This window comes from Caenorhabditis remanei, chromosome II (genome assembly GCF_010183535.1).
Source record: "Caenorhabditis remanei strain PX506 chromosome II, whole genome shotgun sequence".
Lineage (NCBI taxonomy): Eukaryota > Metazoa > Nematoda > Chromadorea > Rhabditida > Rhabditidae > Caenorhabditis > Caenorhabditis remanei.
The window spans coordinates 3840102-3857933 of record NC_071329.1 but is presented as its reverse complement, the minus strand read 5'-3'; the positions used below and the strand labels follow the sequence as shown (position 1 = coordinate 3857933).

At 39.0% G+C, this 17832-nt stretch overlaps 8 protein-coding genes across 8 annotated transcripts; 6 read left to right on the top strand and 2 right to left on the bottom strand.

Moving 5' to 3' along the window:
• Positions 1-153: 153 nt before the first annotated feature.
• On the bottom strand, positions 154-1622 carry GCK72_004369 (uncharacterized protein; the record flags this gene model as incomplete). Its single annotated transcript, XM_053724637.1, has 4 exons — positions 154-292; positions 340-418; positions 705-1510; positions 1555-1622. 4 exons carry the CDS (start codon positions 1620-1622, stop codon positions 154-156), a joined length of 1092 nt encoding a protein of 363 aa, XP_053588831.1.
• Positions 1623-2037: 415 nt separating this feature from the next.
• Positions 2038-3507, top strand: GCK72_004368 (uncharacterized protein; the record flags this gene model as incomplete). Its single annotated transcript, XM_053724636.1, has 3 exons — positions 2038-2105; positions 2150-3322; positions 3369-3507. The coding sequence occupies 3 exons, from the start codon at positions 2038-2040 to the stop codon at positions 3505-3507; spliced, it is 1380 nt and encodes a 459-aa protein (XP_053588830.1).
• A 430-nt stretch (positions 3508-3937) lies between these two features.
• Positions 3938-4495, top strand: GCK72_004367 (uncharacterized protein; the record flags this gene model as incomplete). Its single annotated transcript, XM_053724635.1, has 1 exon — positions 3938-4495. The coding sequence occupies one exon, from the start codon at positions 3938-3940 to the stop codon at positions 4493-4495; it is 558 nt and encodes a 185-aa protein (XP_053588829.1).
• An 869-nt stretch (positions 4496-5364) lies between these two features.
• GCK72_004366 (uncharacterized protein) lies at positions 5365-6927 on the bottom strand (the record flags this gene model as incomplete). The annotated part of the gene is made up of 3 exons (XM_053724634.1): positions 5365-5503; positions 5553-6815; positions 6860-6927. The coding sequence occupies 3 exons, from the start codon at positions 6925-6927 to the stop codon at positions 5365-5367; spliced, it is 1470 nt and encodes a 489-aa protein (XP_053588828.1).
• A 527-nt stretch (positions 6928-7454) lies between these two features.
• On the top strand, positions 7455-8918 carry GCK72_004365 (uncharacterized protein; the record flags this gene model as incomplete). The annotated part of the gene is made up of 3 exons (XM_003097781.2): positions 7455-7522; positions 7568-8737; positions 8786-8918. 3 exons carry the CDS (start codon positions 7455-7457, stop codon positions 8916-8918), a joined length of 1371 nt encoding a protein of 456 aa, XP_003097829.2.
• A 648-nt stretch (positions 8919-9566) lies between these two features.
• On the top strand, positions 9567-9926 carry GCK72_004364 (uncharacterized protein; the record flags this gene model as incomplete). The annotated part of the gene is made up of 1 exon (XM_003097744.2): positions 9567-9926. One exon carries the CDS (start codon positions 9567-9569, stop codon positions 9924-9926), a length of 360 nt encoding a protein of 119 aa, XP_003097792.2.
• A 987-nt stretch (positions 9927-10913) lies between these two features.
• On the top strand, positions 10914-13147 carry GCK72_004363 (uncharacterized protein; the record flags this gene model as incomplete). The annotated part of the gene is made up of 4 exons (XM_053724633.1): positions 10914-10958; positions 11123-11350; positions 11721-11915; positions 12947-13147. 4 exons carry the CDS (start codon positions 10914-10916, stop codon positions 13145-13147), a joined length of 669 nt encoding a protein of 222 aa, XP_053588827.1.
• A 956-nt stretch (positions 13148-14103) lies between these two features.
• Positions 14104-16763, top strand: GCK72_004362 (uncharacterized protein; the record flags this gene model as incomplete). Its single annotated transcript, XM_053724632.1, has 4 exons — positions 14104-14295; positions 14345-14602; positions 15652-15756; positions 16116-16763. 4 exons carry the CDS (start codon positions 14104-14106, stop codon positions 16761-16763), a joined length of 1203 nt encoding a protein of 400 aa, XP_053588826.1.
• Positions 16764-17832: the final 1069 nt, after the last annotated feature.

Below are 17832 nucleotides of genomic sequence, written 5' to 3'. Positions count from 1 at the left end.
TTATAAGATCTTGTTTAAGAACTGGACCGCCCATTGCAAATGAAAAAATTGTACAGTCCAGTTTTCCTTGTCTGGTATGATTTTCAGGCTTATGTTATTAAAATTCATTTGTTAAATAACGAGATTCTGATAAATTTTTTTAACTGTAGGAGATTAATCAGATCTTCCGCGAACAACTTTCAGTATCAGCCACCACTTCGATTGGTCATCTCTCAGTAATCTCCCAGGTTGTTCAATCATTTCATAAGAAACATTGAGCATCAATGAAGCGTTAATACGAAGTTGAACTTGTCTGAAAAAAACCAATACAGCAGATAAGGATATGATAGAAACACTCACTTTTCAGAAGATCCTTGAACTTCTTGCCTCTGTCTCAAAGTGTCCAAACACTGCTTCACGGTCTCTTCATTTTTGATTCCTATATAGAAACAGGTCCCAACCGGTCGTCATCTCTCCAGCCAATTCTCAATCAAATCCATATAATTATTTGGTGGATTGAGGTTGTTCTCATTCTCCAAGTACACTCTTCGGTTAGTCAGATTCAGAAGCATTGGGGTCCATGAACGAATATCATTGGTAAGATTATTGATAATCAATGATTTTGCCTCTCACAATGATGTGTCGAAAATCAGCATTGAAAACATTGCTTGAAACTTTTAGTTGTTGAATTGGAAAAGATGATGAATGAATAATATTTTTGAAACCTTCAAATGTAAGTGACTTCCAGAGCGCAATTTCTAAATTTTCAATTTTCAAGATAGTTCCAGCGGGAAAACGAAGAATTGGAATTCCGAACCCGATTTGCAGATTCTTCACTAATATATTCGAACCACGATTTCCAAACAGTTTCGTGTGCACCGCCTTTTTCGCTTCATAAAGATACTTTTTGTATGCAACACGTTGGATTGTGATTCCTTTTGGAGACCGTCTAGTAAACTGAATCGATGCAGTGTATGGCAGATTCTGATTGTTTCGACGATTAGTAATAGCACTAAGCTGGTCCCGAAATGACTGCATCCTGCTTTGAATTGTTTCAACTGATTGATTCAACATATGTCTTCGATACGTCTCATTGAAAGCATTCACAGGTCCACCAACTCCCGCATTCCTGGTTTCGTCGTCTTCTATATACTCCTGATTCAACCGTTCGGCCAGCAGCATTTTTAAAATTCTCAGTTGCAGGACTAAAATTCGTTCCGATTCCTCCGTATTTGACGGAACACGTTGTTGAACTGCGGTTCTCAAATCGATATCTCCTGGAAGTACGTTGTTCAATCCGGGATGAATAATGACTCCATATTGATCAATGTCATTGTAAGACTTTCCATCATTATTCATTCTGAGGACATCGGAAGAAATTTCGTTACCTCCGTTATCACGGTATACACGAACTTTGTAGGAGGCCTTATTCACTTCCGTATATAATTTCGAAAACGTCAAATTCTCAATTTTCAGCGGTATACGGCTCTCAAGGGAGCTGATTGATGGCATGCGTAGAGAGATTTGGAACCTGAAAATGATTAGTTCAAGAAGTAAACAGGAGTGGTAACTAACCGTATATTTGGGTCCATGTACGGCAGAATCGCCTTCAAACTTTCATACCGTACTGGTATGACAGGCATTACTCGGGCGGAAAGAACACAACAATCAATAATAAGGGTGGATTGAGGACGGAGACAAATGGGAGGAATACTGAAGAAATGTGAGTGAGGGGACTGTGTGGAGACGTGCTAATCGACTGGAGCTATTTGTGGAGTGCTCTGGGAATACCACTATGCGCAGAGGATGGATCTTGCAATTACTGGTCCGCATTTCCTAGTGATTAGAATTCTATTTGCACAGATGTACATAACCGCTGACACTACCTGTTCTTCCATTTTTTGAGAATGTTGGTATTCCCAGAGCACTCTACAAACAGCGCCGGTCGATTAGCGCTTTTCCAAACAGTCCCCTCACTCACATCTCTTCAGTATTCCTCCCATTCGTCTCCTTTGTTAACCAACCCTTATTGATTGCTGTGTTCTATCCGCTCGAAAAATGCCTGTCATACCAGTGCAGTATGAAAGTTTGAAGGCGATTCTGCAGTACATGGACCCAAATACACGGTTAGTCACCATTCTTGTTGACTTTTCGAACTAATCACATTCAGATTCCAAATCTCCCTGCGCATACCGTCTATCAGCTCCCTTGAGAGGCGTATACCGCTGAAAATCAAGAATTTGACGTTTTCACAAATAGATACGAAAGTAAATGAAGTATCCTACCGACTTGGTGTGTACCGCGATTACGGGCGCAACGAAACTCCTCCCGATGCTCTCCTTATTAATCAAGGGGGAGGGTCTGATGACATTGATCAATATGGAGTCTTTATATATCCCGGAGAGAACAACGTACTTCCAGGAGATATCGATTTGAGAATACGAATTCAACAATATGATCGGTTTATTACAGAGGAAGAGGAACAAAATCTAGTCCAGGACCTGAGAATTTTTAAAATATTGCTGGCCGAACGGTTGAATGAGGAATATATTGAAGACAACGAAACCAGGAATGCGGTTGTTGGTGGTCCTTGGAATGCTTTCATGGAGACAAAATATCGAGAAATCGTAACGAACAGATCTGTAGAATTCATTCAAAGCTGGATTCAATTACTTCGGGACCGGCTTAGTGGTTTTACTAATCGTCGAAACAATCAGAACCGGCCATATACTCCTTGGATCCAATTATCCGTCTATTCTCCAAAAGGAGTAACGATCCAACGTGTTGCATACAATAAGTATCTATATGAAGCGAAAAAGGCGGTGCACACGAAACTGTTTGGAAATCGTGGTTCGAATATATCAGGGAAAAATTTGAAAATTGAGCTTCCCAATCGAATCCTCCGTTTTCCCGCCGCAACTATTTTGAGAATTGAAAATTTAGAAGTTGTACGTTTGAATTCACTTGCATTTGAACGGTTCAAGAATATCATTCATCCATCATCTCTTCCAATTCAACAACTGAAAGTTTCAAGTATTATTTCAACTGATGATTTTCGACACACAATTGCAAGAGAGGCAAAAAGATTGATTATAAATAATCTTACCACTGAAAATGGTTCATGGACCCCAATTCTTCAGAGTCTTACCAACGAAAGAGTGTGTTTGATGAATGAGAACGAACGCGTTCCACCAAATAATTATATGGATTTGATTGAGAATTGGTTGGAGAGTGGGCGTCCGATTGGGACCACTTTCTTATTGGGAATCAAAAACGAGGAGACCGTGAAGCAATGTTTGGACATTTTGAGACAGAGGCAAGAAGTTCTTGGATCTTCTGAAAAGTGAGTGTTTCTACCAAATCCTTACCTACTATAATGATTTTTTTAGGCAAGTTCAACTCCGTATCGACGCTTCATTGATGCTCAATGTTTCTTATGAAATGATTAATCAACGTGGGAGAATAATGAGAAATGACCAATCGAAGTGGTGGCTGAGACTGAGCGTTGTTCGTGGAAGTTCTGATTAATCTCCTACTATGTTAAAAGAATTCATTTTAATCTTTAAGTTTTTTGATCTTTTGTTCAATTTCTTTGATTGAAATGAGTGGACCAGTGACTTCTCGTTTCTATTTGTTATTATATTCACATTTTGGAAATGAATATTTGGGATTACACAATTTCGACTTGTGAATGAAGCGCTCAACAAGAAGTTGGCCAAGCGTTTGAATCAGGAGTACACAGAGCAAGATGAGTTCAAAACTGTTCGTTATGTAGAGTTTCAAACTCGACTTTGGAAAGATTCTTCTGTGAGTCTGATTCGATTTTTTTTTACAAATCGCTTTGGAACCTTTCAAGCATCGTCGCGACAACACAAAACCGGCGTACACCAACTGGATTCAATTGACTGTGACTTCACAGAAATGAGGTCCGATCCAACGGATTCCTTACAATAAGAATATGTTCGAAGCAGTGAAAATACTAAGCACTACACTGTTCGGTAAGCGAAATTCAATCATATCGGTGAAGAATGTGACCATTGATTTTCACAATTACATTCTTCGTTTCCCTGTGGAAACCAAGTTGAGAATTCAAGCATTGGATATACTCAGTTGGAGTGCATCCAATTTTCAAGAATTCAGTCGGATTATTGATAAGTCTTCGTTCCCTCTTGGACGATTAACAATGAAATGTGATCCCAATCTCTCAAATTTTAAACATGAAATTGTCAAAACAGCGAGGATTCTTATCATTGACAAAACCACAACCATAACACGCCCATGGATGGTATCACGCCCATGGATTCCAATTCTTCGCAACCTAACCAATCGATATTTGTATTTGAAACAAAGTAGAAATGAATCTCATAGTCACTACGTGAACTTCATCAGCAGTTGGTTGGAGAACGAACGCCCCGTTGGAACTTCTTGGACTGGTATCATGAAGGAAGAAACTGTCAAGCGAGTTTTGATCTATTTGAAAATGAGACCAGAGGTTGTTGCAGTATCAGATAAGTAAGTGTCTCGGTTTGCACATCATTTTTTTATTTTATTTTACATCATTTTATTATTCCAGCTATGTTGAACTACGTGTCAACGCTTCATCGAGTCTCCAAGTTTTTTATAAAGCTTTACAACCATCGGACCCCTACACAAAATGGTTGTTGAACTGGAGAGTTGTTCGGCCACAATGTAATCAGTTGGAATCTTTGATTTTATCTGTCCTTCTTTCTACACGAACAAGAGTGTCTGATACAAATAATGTTTCTCTTTAATATAACGATAAAATTGTGCATTTCATATCTAATATGTTGAACCAACCCTCTGTAATTTCCTTTAAAACTTCCCAAAACGTTATTTTTTTCAAATAAATAAGGCTCTGTAAATGTAGTAACTACCAAGTTAAGAATTGACCGGTTGTCACTGCCGATTCCTGTTTACAACAATCTAACAGTAGTGCTGTCTTGCTGTTGGATTATATGGGCTTCACAGACACTCCAAAAAATGAAAATGTACCAAAAATCTTGATAGAACTCCTTTAATAAAAAGTAATGCCAATTTTGCATTGGGTTGATAAGTGACGCTTAAAGTGAGCTGGTCTTGAAATATCGGTGAAATTCTCCTTCAGAAGTCAACGTTTAGACCGTGTTTGAGAAATATTTATTTTTAAAAACAAAAAAAAAGAGAATATTATAATTTCAAAAATGTTTAAAACCAAATGTAAAGAAGATGTTTATCAGATCCTGTTTAAGAACTGGACCGCTTATTTCAAATGAAAAATTGAACAGTCCAGTTTTCCTTTTCAGTTATCGTTTCCAGGCTTATGCAATTAGAATAAATTGTTTTTTTTTTAAAGATTATAATGAATTATTTTAAAATAGTAGGAGATTAATCATATCTTCTACGAACAACTCTTAGTCTCAGCCACCACTTCCCTTGGTCATCTCTTAGTAATCTCCCAGGTTGCTCAATCATTTCATAAGAAACTTCGAGCATCAATGCAGCATTGATACGGAGTTGAACTTGTCTGAAAAAGAAATACTTATAGTTGGTAAAGATTTCGTAGAAACGCTCACTTTTCAGAAGATCCAATAACTTCTTGTCTCTGTTTCAAAGTGTCCAAACATTGCTTCACGGTCTCCTCGTTTTTGATTCCCATATGGAAACAGGTCCCAACTGGACGCCCTTGTTGCAGCCAATTCTCAATTAAATCCATATAATTATTTGGTGAATTCAGTGTGTTCTCATTCTTCAAACACACTCTTCGGTTGGTCAGATTCAGAAGGATTGGTGTCCATGAAGCAAATGCATTGGCAAATGCATTATCGATAATCAAATATTTTGCCTCTCTCGCAATTGCGTGTTGAAAATCTGCAGTGAAAACACTACTTGAAACTTTCAGTCGCCGAATTGGAAGAGATGATGGATGAATGACTTGCTTGAACCGTTCGAATTCACGTGAATTCCAGTTTGTAACTTCTAAATTTTCGATTTTGAAAATAGTTGCGGCGGGAAAACGGAGAATTCGATCGTGATGGATAATGTTCAGATTCTTCACTGATATACTCGAACCACGATTTCCAAACAGTTTCGTGTGCACCGTCTTTCTTGCTTCATAAAGATACTTATTGTATGCAACACGTTGGATTGTGATTCCTTTTGGAGAGCGTGTAGTAAATTGAATCCAGGCAGTAGACGGTGGAATCCTATTGTCCCGACGATTGTTGAACGGACGAAGCGAGTCCCGAAGTGATTGAATCCTGTTTTGAATAGTTTCTACAGAATAGTTTAATGTCATTATTCGATATGTCTCTACCAAAGCATTCCAAGCACCACCAACAACTGCATTCCGGGTTTCGTCGTCTTCTATATATTCCTGATTCAACCGTTCAGCTAGCAACATTTTAAAAACTCTCAGTTGTTGAACTACAGTTTGTTCCGATTCTTCCGTATTGAACCAATGATCTCGTTGGACTGTTGTTCTCAAATCGATATCTCCTGAAAGTACGTTGACTAGATGTTGTGCCTGCCCCTCCGTATTTTCCGGAATATCTCGGTGAACTCTATTTCTCAAATCGATATCTCCTGGAAGTACGTGGTCCAATCCGGGAAATATAATGACTCCATATTGATCAATGTCATCGTTAGAACCTCCCCTTTGATTCATACGGTGAACATCGGAAGGAGTTTCGTTGCGACCGTAATCACGGTTAACACGAACTTGGTAGGAGACCTCATTAACTTTAGTCTCTAACCCCGTAAACGCCAAATTCTCAATTTTCAGTGGAATACGGCTCTCAAGGGAGCTGACTGATGGGATGCGCAGAGAGATTTGGAATCTAAAAGTGATAAGTTTAAGAAGTAAGCTAAAGTGGTAACTAACCTTGTATTTGGTTCCATGTAAGGCAGAATCGCCTTCAGACTTTCATATCGTACTGGTATGACAGGCATTTCTCGGGCGAAAAGAACACAGCAATCAATAAGAGTAGATGGAAAAGGGAGATGGGCGGAATACTGAAGAGATGTGAGTGAGGGATTGTGCGGAGAAGTGCTAATCGACCAGATCTATCTGTAGAGTGCTCTGGGAATACAAATATTGTCAGAGGATGGAACTTGCAATTATCGTTTGTCCGTTTTTCCCAGGGATCGGAATTCTATTTGCAGAGAAGATGCACATAACCGCTGACACCACCTGCCACTTCACTCTCTGAGAATATTGGTATTCCCAGAACACTCTGCAGATAACCCCGGTCGATTAGCACGTCTCCGCACACCCCTCCCCCCACTCACATCTCTTCAGTATTCCTCCCATTTGTCTCTCTCTCCTCAACCTTTCCCAGAGCACGCTACAGATAACCCCGGTAGATTAACAGGTCTCCACACAACCCGTTTCTCCACATCTCTTCAGTATTCCTCTCATTTGTGTTGCTTCTCTACCTTCCCTTATTATTGATTGTTGTGTTCTTTCCGCCCAAGAAATGCCTGTCATACCAGTACAGTATGAAAGTTTGAAGGCGATTCTGCCGTACATGGACCCAAATACACGGTTAGTTACCCTCTTAACGTAATTTCACGAACTAATCACTTTCAGATTCCAAATCTACCTCCGCATCCCATCAATCAGCTCCCTTGAAAACCGTATTCCACTGAAAATAGAGAATTTAGCGTTTTCATTAATAGATACGAAAGTAAATGAGGTCTCCTACAAACTTGGTGTATATCGTGATTACGGACGCAACGAAACTCCTCCCGCTGCTCTCCTTATTAATCAAGGGGGAGGGACTTCCGAAGACATTAATCAATATGGAGTCACTATATATCCCGGAAAAAACAACGTACTTCCAGGAGATATCGATTTGAGAAGACATGTTCTACCAGATGATCCTGCTAATACGGAGGGACAGGAACGACATCTAGTACGAGAACTGAGAGTTTATAAACTTTTGCTGGCTGAACGGTTGAATCAGGAATTTATTGAAGACGAAGAAACTAGGAATGCAGTTGTTGATGGTCCTTTGAATGCTTTCATGGAGACATCACTTCGAGAATTAACATTAAACGCATCTGTTGAATTCATTCAAAACTGGATTCAATTACTTCGGGACCGCCTTAGTGGTTTTACCAATCGTCGAAACAATCAGAATCGGCCATATACTCCCTGGATTCAATTATCCGTCTATTCTCCAAAAAGAATAACAATCCAGCGTGTTGCATACAATAAGTATCTTTATGAAGCGACAAAGGCGGTGCACACAAAACTGTTTGGAAATCGTGGTTCGAATATATCAGTGAAAAATCTGATAATTGACCTTCCCGATCAAATTCTCCGTTTTCCTGCCGCAACTATTTTGAAAATCGAAAACTTTGAAGTTGCATTCTGGAATTCATTTAAATTTGAACGTTTAAAAGAAATCATTCATCCATCATCTCTTCCAATTCAACAATTGAAAGTTTCAAGTACTACTGCAGATTTTCCACACACCATTGCGAGAGAGGGAAAAATATTGATTATTAATAACGATACCACTGAAATTGCTTCATGGACCCCAATTCTTCAGAATCTTACCAACGAAATAGTGCTCTTGGAGAATGAGAACACATTGAATCCACCAAATGATTATGTGGATTTAGTCGAGGATTGGTTGGAAAGAGCACGTCCCGTTGGGACCACTTTCTATATGGGTATCAAAAACGAAGAGACAGTGAAGCAATGTCTGAACACTCTGAAACAGAGACAAGAAGTTCTAGGATCTTCTGAAAAGTGAGCGTTTCTACCAAATCCTTACCTAGATATTGATTTCTTTTTCAGACAAGTTCAACTCCGTATCAACGCTTTATTGGTGCTCAAAGTTTCTTATGAAATGGTTCAACGACGATTACTGAGAGATGACCTGCCGGAGTGGTGGCTAAGCCTAAGAGTTGTTCGTGGAAGTTCTGAATAATCACCTACGGCTCTAAGAGAATTCATTTTAATCTTTAAGTTTTTTTTAAATCTTTTGTTCAATTTCTTCGATTTAAATGGGCGGACCAGTGGAGTGTTGCTCAAACAGAATCTATGGTTTGGAACATTCTTCCAAATTGCAAATTTCTTGTTTCTAATTGTTATTATACTCACTTTTATATATGAATATTCGGGATCACTCAACAGTGACTTGTGAAGGATTTTGAATTCTCTGAGACCCAGTCAAAATGTTACAGCACAATTTTACCAATTTTTCAAGACCAGCTGACTTTCAGCGTCATTTATCAATCAAATCAGAAACTTCTTCTCATTAGAGGAGGCTATAGAGCAGGTGCCAAGTGTTGTGTATCATTAGAATGCTGAGATTACCCTGTTCTCGTTCTACATTCTGTTTTACTGTCACTTTTCAAAAAATGATTTCTGAATGGCAGGCGCGGTGTGGTCATCTGGACAAACAGACAGACTGTCCTCTCTCTCTGTCTTCCCAGGTCACTCCTTTTCTCTCAATTTCCCAGGAGTCAGAGTGTAAACCATCTTCACATATAGTTAGTCGCATACCAGTATGCCATTCATTCTAAATCTCATTCTCATCTCCATATTCTGTTGTTTCTCCTATTCGCCGAACATCATGTCTGTCTATTTTGGTCAAGTTGTTAGAAACTCCGTCATGAGCTTCTATGATTACCTCATGACAAGTTTGACGCTCTTCACACCAGTCATTGAGAGCAATGTTCAACCCAGACGCTCCAGAAAGATCAGGACCAGACCTACAGTATCCAAAATGGTCACCGACGCCGTCCTGTCACCAGAAGACCTGCTGAAATTGGCTGTCAAAAAGCTCCGTGTTTTGAAAAAGGAAGGAGGCAGTTGGAGACAAGAAGCACTCCAAAATGTGTTGGTTTTGAAGCTGTACAATCACATTGAGGAAAGCAATAAGGAGCTGAAAACTAAGAAGGAAGTGTTGGAGGAGAGCTCGTCTTCTGTTTAATTAACTATTCTTTTTTTGTCATTCTTGTTTTATCGATCAATAATAAACATTTGTGTGATAATCTAAATCCTGTTTTCCAATAATACTACTTTAGCACTCTTGGCGTCATTTTCATGATTATTAGCATGCATGAACCATTTTCGTTAATTTGAACATGAAACCAGCCTGGCTTGCCATAGGCTTATGTAAACGAAGGTTCATTTCCAAAGAATGCAACCTTACTCGAGACTTCAGAAAGAAAGAAATTATCAAGTTTATAAATTTCAAGGCGTACAACTGAACCTTTTCATTTACCAGCTTGAGAAAGCTTTTGGAATATTTAAGCAGTTTTGCAGAATCCTTCTCAATTTTTTTTTGTTTCCGATTTCAAATGGAAATTGTAGTGCTGACTTTCTAGTCAGAACAGGAATTAAAGCTTTTCAAAGAATACTATAAGCAAATCATGCATGAGAACATTACTTTTTGATCTGATTAGAAAAAACGATTCCACGCAATTGAAAACGTTCCCAACCTCGTTTTCGACAATAAAACTTCGTGAAACATGACCCCCGTTAATCCTTTTAAAAGAAGAGAGAGGAGTAAGCAGATGGCCGAGCCTAGGTTTGAGATTTGAGTTACATAACTACGAGACTCCGCTCCTCCCCGCGAAACAGATACTTTTAAATAAGAGACAAATGATTTTCTTTTTTTTTGTCTATTGAAGTGTCTGTTTTATTTGCATTTTAGTTAATGAGATAATTATTTAATTATTTAAAGGAGTTATATAATTATATAATTATACAAATAACATACATTTGTATAATAATTTAGGTAACTTCATAATTAAATAGATAATTGTGTTTACTTTAGTAAATTGGAAAAAAAAGAAAAAATTTGAAAATACCGTCCTCCTTCTTGGGTTTTTTGAAATTTTTATGACTATTACCTGTATTTGCAATCTTTTTTTTTCTAAAAAATTTTTTTTTAAATTTTATATGCATTTTCAGAATGTACATCAATGACGCAGAGCTGTTGGAGATGGCTGATGATGAGGTAAGTAGTTTAAAATTTTTATTTGAATTTTAAACTCCGCCCACTAAACAGGTGTTCAGACTCTCTAACCTTTTGACCAGGTCTCTTGTACTCAAAAAATAGAATTAGTTACGTTTTTAGGAGATTTTTGTTACCGAAGATGTCAAAAATGGAATAGTTTTCAGGAGAAGAATTCAACTTGTTCTGGAACCGGATATTACAAATATATACCGACACCGATCGAGTTGTTCTTCAAAGCGAAACGTCCTGAATTCAAAAGATTGTATCCTAATATAGGAAATAGGGATCGCAGAAAGAAGATGAGACTTGCTTGGAAGAATACCAGTGATGAAGAGAAGGAACCTTATATTGCGGAACGGAATAGATTGAAAGAGGAAGCTTATGGAAGCGAGGTAAGTTTTTTAATCGATATTATGGTCGCCGTGAAAAATTTTGGCCACAGCTGACACGATTACTTCATACTTGCAACGATACGGGCCGTGACGAGAATTTCGACGGCCCGGCTGAAAAAATTTGAACTGAAATTTTGTACAAAAATTTGAATTTTTGAATTTTTTTGAATTTTTTCCCAAAAATGTCGAATTTTCGACTATACTTCAGAATTCAATCAAAAGCTAGTTATGCATCAAAAAATTGAAATTTTTAATGCGAAATTTCAAAAAATTCAAAAAATTCGGTAAAAAATAGGAACCTTTTTTTTGAAGCCGGGCCTTCGGGCCTTGCCGGGCCGGGCCGTAAATTTGCAAGTATGATTATTTTCAGACAACAACGACATACGGCAATTCAACCATACCAATGAATATCTTCTGTAGAGTGAAACGTCCCGAATTCCAGCAATTGTTTCCCGACTTGGATAATAACTGCATTGTCGGAAAAATGAGACAAGTTTGGAGAAAAATGAGTGATGAAGAGAGGAAATGTTTTATGGAAGAGTATGGAAAGACGGAGGCAAAGGAGGTATGTTAGGACTTACCACGATCTGTACAAAAAACTAATAAGGGATGTTTCGAAACCAGACGTTTGGAAACTGTAGCATTTCAATGCTATTCGTGAAAATAATCACTGAATTTATCATACTTGCAAACCGGGACGACGCGTAACTCGCTTCAAACTCAATATTATGAGCTGAAAAATACACCAAAATGTCGATCCCGGCGAGTTCTATATCCGTGTCCTACTACAGCCCAGATGGCTATTCATTAACGTGCCGCGGGCCGGGAAAAAGTGCCAAAAACTCAAAAATGGCCAAAAAATCTATTCTAGCCTGACCCGCGGCACAATAATGATTAGCCACCCGGTTTTCAAGTATGGTATTTATTGTCAGTGTCTGTAGGTGATGGTTTCGAAAGCCATAATTGCCAAATATTTTGGTTTCGAAAGTTTGGTTTCGAAACATCCCGGCTGTCAAAAAAACATCAGAAAAGTTTTCGAGCACCATCATGATTAATTACAAAAAAGGAAGCATGGACGCAGCGCTTATAGGTAAAGGTGTCACTACGTCCTACATGTCAAGATAGACATTAACATTTGTGAGCATATCAAAAATGTCTGGAACTACATTTTTGTAGTTGGCAACTTTTTTGTTTGAGCTTAGCCTGAAGAGATACTCTATTGACAATGATGCCCACTAAGTGAATGAAAGTGCGCTGGCTTCGCGGTACCGTACCTCTTAAGGGAACGCGGGCCGGGGTAGAATGACTTTTTTGGCTACTTTCGCGTTTTTGGCACTTTTTCTCGACCCGCGGCACAATAACAAACAGCCCTCGGGCCCGTAGTAGGTCACGAAGATAGAACTCGCTGAGATCTACATTTTGGTATATTTTTCAGCTCATAATATTGAGTTTGAAGAGAGTTACGCGCCGGCCCGGTTTGCAAGTATGGTACAAAAAACTGTTAACTACAAAAATGAGCTCATCTGATAATGAATGAAATGGTCTAATTTTTTGTACCTCGAACCTTTAACTTTCGAAAAATCTTCCCTTTTTCAGATATCAAACGAGGAAAAAGTGACAAAGAAAACACCAATTCTACAAGTGGGAAGATCTAAGAAGCGAAATGAAGAACTGACTGCAGGATTTTTCATTTTCGTTGAAGAACATCGTCAAAAAAATCTCAAAAATTTCAACAAGTTACGTTCCCTCAAAATAGGCTACGAACTCAGACAACAATGGGGAGAAACAAGAATCTAGACCAGTCAAGCCCCAACCTTCAATCGAACTTCTTCACCCCAGAGTCTTCCCTCGACAGATTTTCAGAGCCCCTGTCTGATAACTGTCCCAAATCCTCCTTATTCAGTCACCCTTACTTACAAATGCCTCATCTCTCACCTTCCTCTGATCCCATATCTGTTAACTACCCCAGAACCTCATCCTCTTCCGTAACCCCCAATGATAGTGATCTGGTAGGTCTCGAAATGGCCAGATCTTTCTTCCCGGATCTTCAGAGCCATTTTTGAGTTGGTTTTCTCCTCGATCCCATACTTTGTATTGTTTTATGTTACCGATTTAGTTTTTTTTGTTTGAGTGTGTTCTTGTTATAAAAGTGTTCATGTAAAGTACTGAATGTGTTACTTCATACTTATATCGTTTGCCCCCCAGTCACACGTGAATCGCCTCTCGATTCTTCATAAAATGGTACAAAATGCTTGAAATTTTGGAATTGCGTCCCAAAAACGTGTTGTTGTGATGTCATTCTCCCACAGTCATATTCAAACAGAAATCTCCAAATAGTTCCCTATTATTAAGCCGCCCGACAACCCGATGATGGGCGGAGCATCTCGAGGTCTCCCCGATTTATGATAGTGCCCCCCCCTTTCTCTGGACGGACCCCAGGGCCCCTTTTCGCGCGCAACAGTCCATTTTTATATATAAACAAATATACATGTGTGACTTACATTTCTAAGAAGGTACCGCCCGAAAACCCGACGGTGGGCGGAGCAACGGTGGTAACCTAACACCTTCTGGTCCCTGTTCCGCGCGTAACAGACGTTTTCGGATGATATCAACAAATGTGCCGCCCACCTGACTTCGCCTACTAAGGGGCGGGGTCTATAAGAGTTCTGAGATGATAAACCAGTTTCACTCATAGTTGTTACGTATAATTTCACTATAATTCAAACTTCTCACCAAGTCACAACAATTTCAGAATGGAAACGAAGAAGCGAAAACAACCATTAAATGCATACATTCTTTTCTATCGTGAAATTCTTCAAGAGGTGCCCCAATTCGTTCAGGGTCGAGATCATAAAAAATTCAGCGTTCTCTGGAAAAATATGGCATCTGAAGACAAACAACTGTATTTCGAAGAGGCGGCTAGACTAAACGAGTTGCATGTTGAGGTGAGACAAATAATTGTTTGTTTTTAATAAAAAATATTTATTTTTCCAGAAAACATCGATGAAGGTCATAAAAAGTGCTAAGGGTCTTTTTAAGGAAAGACAACGTATGGAGATCAAAAAACAGTTCCCGTGCGCCACTGTTAAGGAAATCAGGAAGCACTTGAGAGGGGTGTATAAAGGAGTTAGCAAGGAAGAAAAATCGAAATTTGTGGAAGAATTCAAGGAGCTGAAGAAGACTGATATTACAACTGTGGGCAATGATAGTGAGACTAGTATCGGTGGACCAAGGGAGGATTGGAGTGAGAAGGTGAGTATGGTCCATAAACATACAGTACCGGACAAAAAGCTATAAAGTTTTTCCGTTTTCAGTTGATATTGCCCAACTTTGAGGAAGTGTCATGGTAATACTGATTGTCCCATCAAATATATGACTAATAAATCAAAGAGATCAAAATTAGAGCTTTTTGGTAGTTGACAACTTTTTTGTACGGACACTCCCTAGAGAGTTATGGTCATTTTAAGACGACTGATCAAAAAACACTCTATTTTGCACTGAAATGGGTTGATTTGAGGGAGAAATTTCTTTGACGATTGACAACTTGCAAGAGAGTACCCGTACATAAAAGTTGTCAACTATAAAAATGAAGCTCTATTTGTGATCTATGCGCTCCATAAACAATTTATATTGTGATACAATCAAATAGGCCGTGCCACACTCACAAAGTTGACCATTTTTAACTGAAAACTGCAAGTGTCGCATTCCTTATGGCCAGTACTGTAGAAGAAACTTATTCCCAGAAACCAATTCTAATCCACTGGAAATCGAGCGTAGATATAGGAAAACTCTAGGACTGTGACTTACTACGAGCCCTAGAATACATAGCTTTTTATGGCAATTTTTGCAGAAAGTCTTATAAAACGTGAATAATTTTTTTAGACTGTGCAAAACCGGAATACAGATTCAGAATCAGCACCAATTTTGCTATTTTTGCTATTTTTTGAAAGCGCTAGGTATTTACGTTCTATTCCAGCATATTTCAAGGCTAACTGCGTACTCATAAACTCTGTTCTCACAAAATAACTTTTTTATTTAAAAAATTTTAATTATTTTTCAGTGGAATTGATCTTGAGAAGACCTGACACAGTCGAAAAACAGATCCGGCAAAACTGAAAAAAATTGGCTAAATAAGTGGTCGATTAAGCTGCGTATCAAAATGTCATGACGAAACAGCAATTTGAAAAAAAATTAAATTTTGAATTTGCCTCCAAGTCTAGTGGAGCGCATTTAATGCCAGTACCTACCCCCGACCCGTGTTGTACCTTTAAAAATCGGCAAAAAACTATCTATTCTTTCAGGTGATAAATCAAAACTTCATCGACTCATTGAAGCAAAAAATGGCTATTGAAAACTCTGGTAAAGGAACAACTGAAAATGAAATTAATCTCACCGCAGTTCTATCGGTATGTTTTTAGGGATCTGGGACGTTTTGAAACCGGTACATTTGGCAACCATGACATTTTGACACAAAGCAATTAAGCATTTTAGTGTCTGATTTCGAAACGTTTCGGAGCCGTTTTTCTTTCACTTCCATCACACAGGGGTGCAAGACGTACGGTCCGCAACGAAAAGTTTTGAATTCCCCGTCCCAGTCGCGTTGCGTGCGCGTCGCGTTTTTCATTGAAAGATACAACAAACACACTCTAAACTTGCACTCAGCCAAGTCTGTTTTTGGCACCGTGCCAACCGCTGAGCGACGGCGCGCATTTACGTGGCCTTGAGCTTCACATCCCTGTGCTATCATAACGTTTCAATTTTTCAGAATCATAATCCAAAAAGCAACGACCGACATAAGAAGAACCATAAACGAGGAATAGAACCAGTCCGTTTATTCTGCAAAGAGCGTCGTCGCGAGTTTCGAAAGATGTATCCGGAAGCGAACACTACCGAAATTACAAAACAGATGAGCATTGCGTGGAAAAATCTCAGCGAAGTTGAGAAACAACCATTTCAAACAAAATATATGAGACTAAAAGCGGAAATGAAGTCAAACCCTCCAGAATCTTCCATGACTTCTCTGGACGCCGAGCTCCTCCCACCACCAGTGACGTCTGGCAGAAGTACACCAAAATATCTCGATGCATATCAATCTGATCACTCAGAACTCCATGGACCTACTTCCTTAGTCGTCACACCACCATTCAACTATTTTAGCCGTCTTTCTTCCCCCATTGAATCTCTTTGGACTCCTCCATCTGAATCCATCTCTACTGATTACTACCGTACTACTTCATTCAGTAGCGAGCCTCACTTTATCCCGTCATCTGAATCCTTAGACTACTCTAGGCTTGAACCCAACTTGGATTTCTCTAATGAAGATAATAAATCTGAAATTCCAGATGATCTTAAAGACATAAACATAACACTTCCAATGATTCCAGAGTGGGAGATAATTTTTACTCAGTTGTAATTTTTAAAAATATTTTTTCAATTTCCAGCGTTATTGTTTTCAGCGTTATTTATTAAAGTCTAACTTTATCTGTCTTGTTATTTGTCTTATGTTTTCTGTTGTAATTTCATCAATAACGTTATATTTTACTAAAAGTGTTTCTGCAGAACGTTATACAGCTTCTTCCCGCACAAACGGTTACTAACATAAACACAGTTATACAATGGAGAAGAGTCTGCTATATTACAAAGCACCGTGCCGCCCGAAAACCCGACGGTGGGCGGGGCACATCGGGACCCCCTGACCGGACACCACGGTCCCCTTTCGCGCGCAACAGGCATTTTCATATATCAACAAATAGACATGTGTGACTTATGCATTACTTACAATGGTAGTCTTTGGATACGCCACTTTCAAACGACCGATGAATTTGGTTACAGGTATTTTCGACCACGAGGAGTCCATTTCTGCAATCAAAACCTGCTAAATGTCTCTGCGAGCCGAGTTATGAGCTCTCAAACTTTTAAGCTTTTTCACGTGGAATTCCAAATCGACAAGTAGCATACTCAAGATATTCTTATTTTCGGGACCTACAAGCAAACCGCTGGAGAACACAAATGGAACCGTGCGGTGGCGTATATGCGGCCGATTTGGAATTCACTGTGAAAAAGTGTAACCATATGAAAAGTTTGAAAGCTCATAACTCGGTTCGCAGGGACATTTAGCAGGTTTTGACTGAAGAAATGGACTCATCATCGTGGTCGAAAATACCTAGGACCAAATTTATAGGTCGTTTGAAAGTGGCGTCTCCAAAGACTTCCCTTGTTAGAAAATACCGACCGAAAACCCGACAGTGGGCGGAGTCCCAGATGACCCCCTAGCGAGGCCTCCCCGATTTACCGGTCATAACTGGTATGACCGGTTAGCTGTTACAATTCTACGCAACTTGATACAAAAATAGTAAAGTTTGAAGAAAGTGACAGGGAGTAACGAGCCAAAGTTTAAGCCTTGACTTCTCATACTGCAAACTTTGATCCGACATAAATCCACTCAATCTCACTTAAATTCATTGATTCTTACATCAAGATGT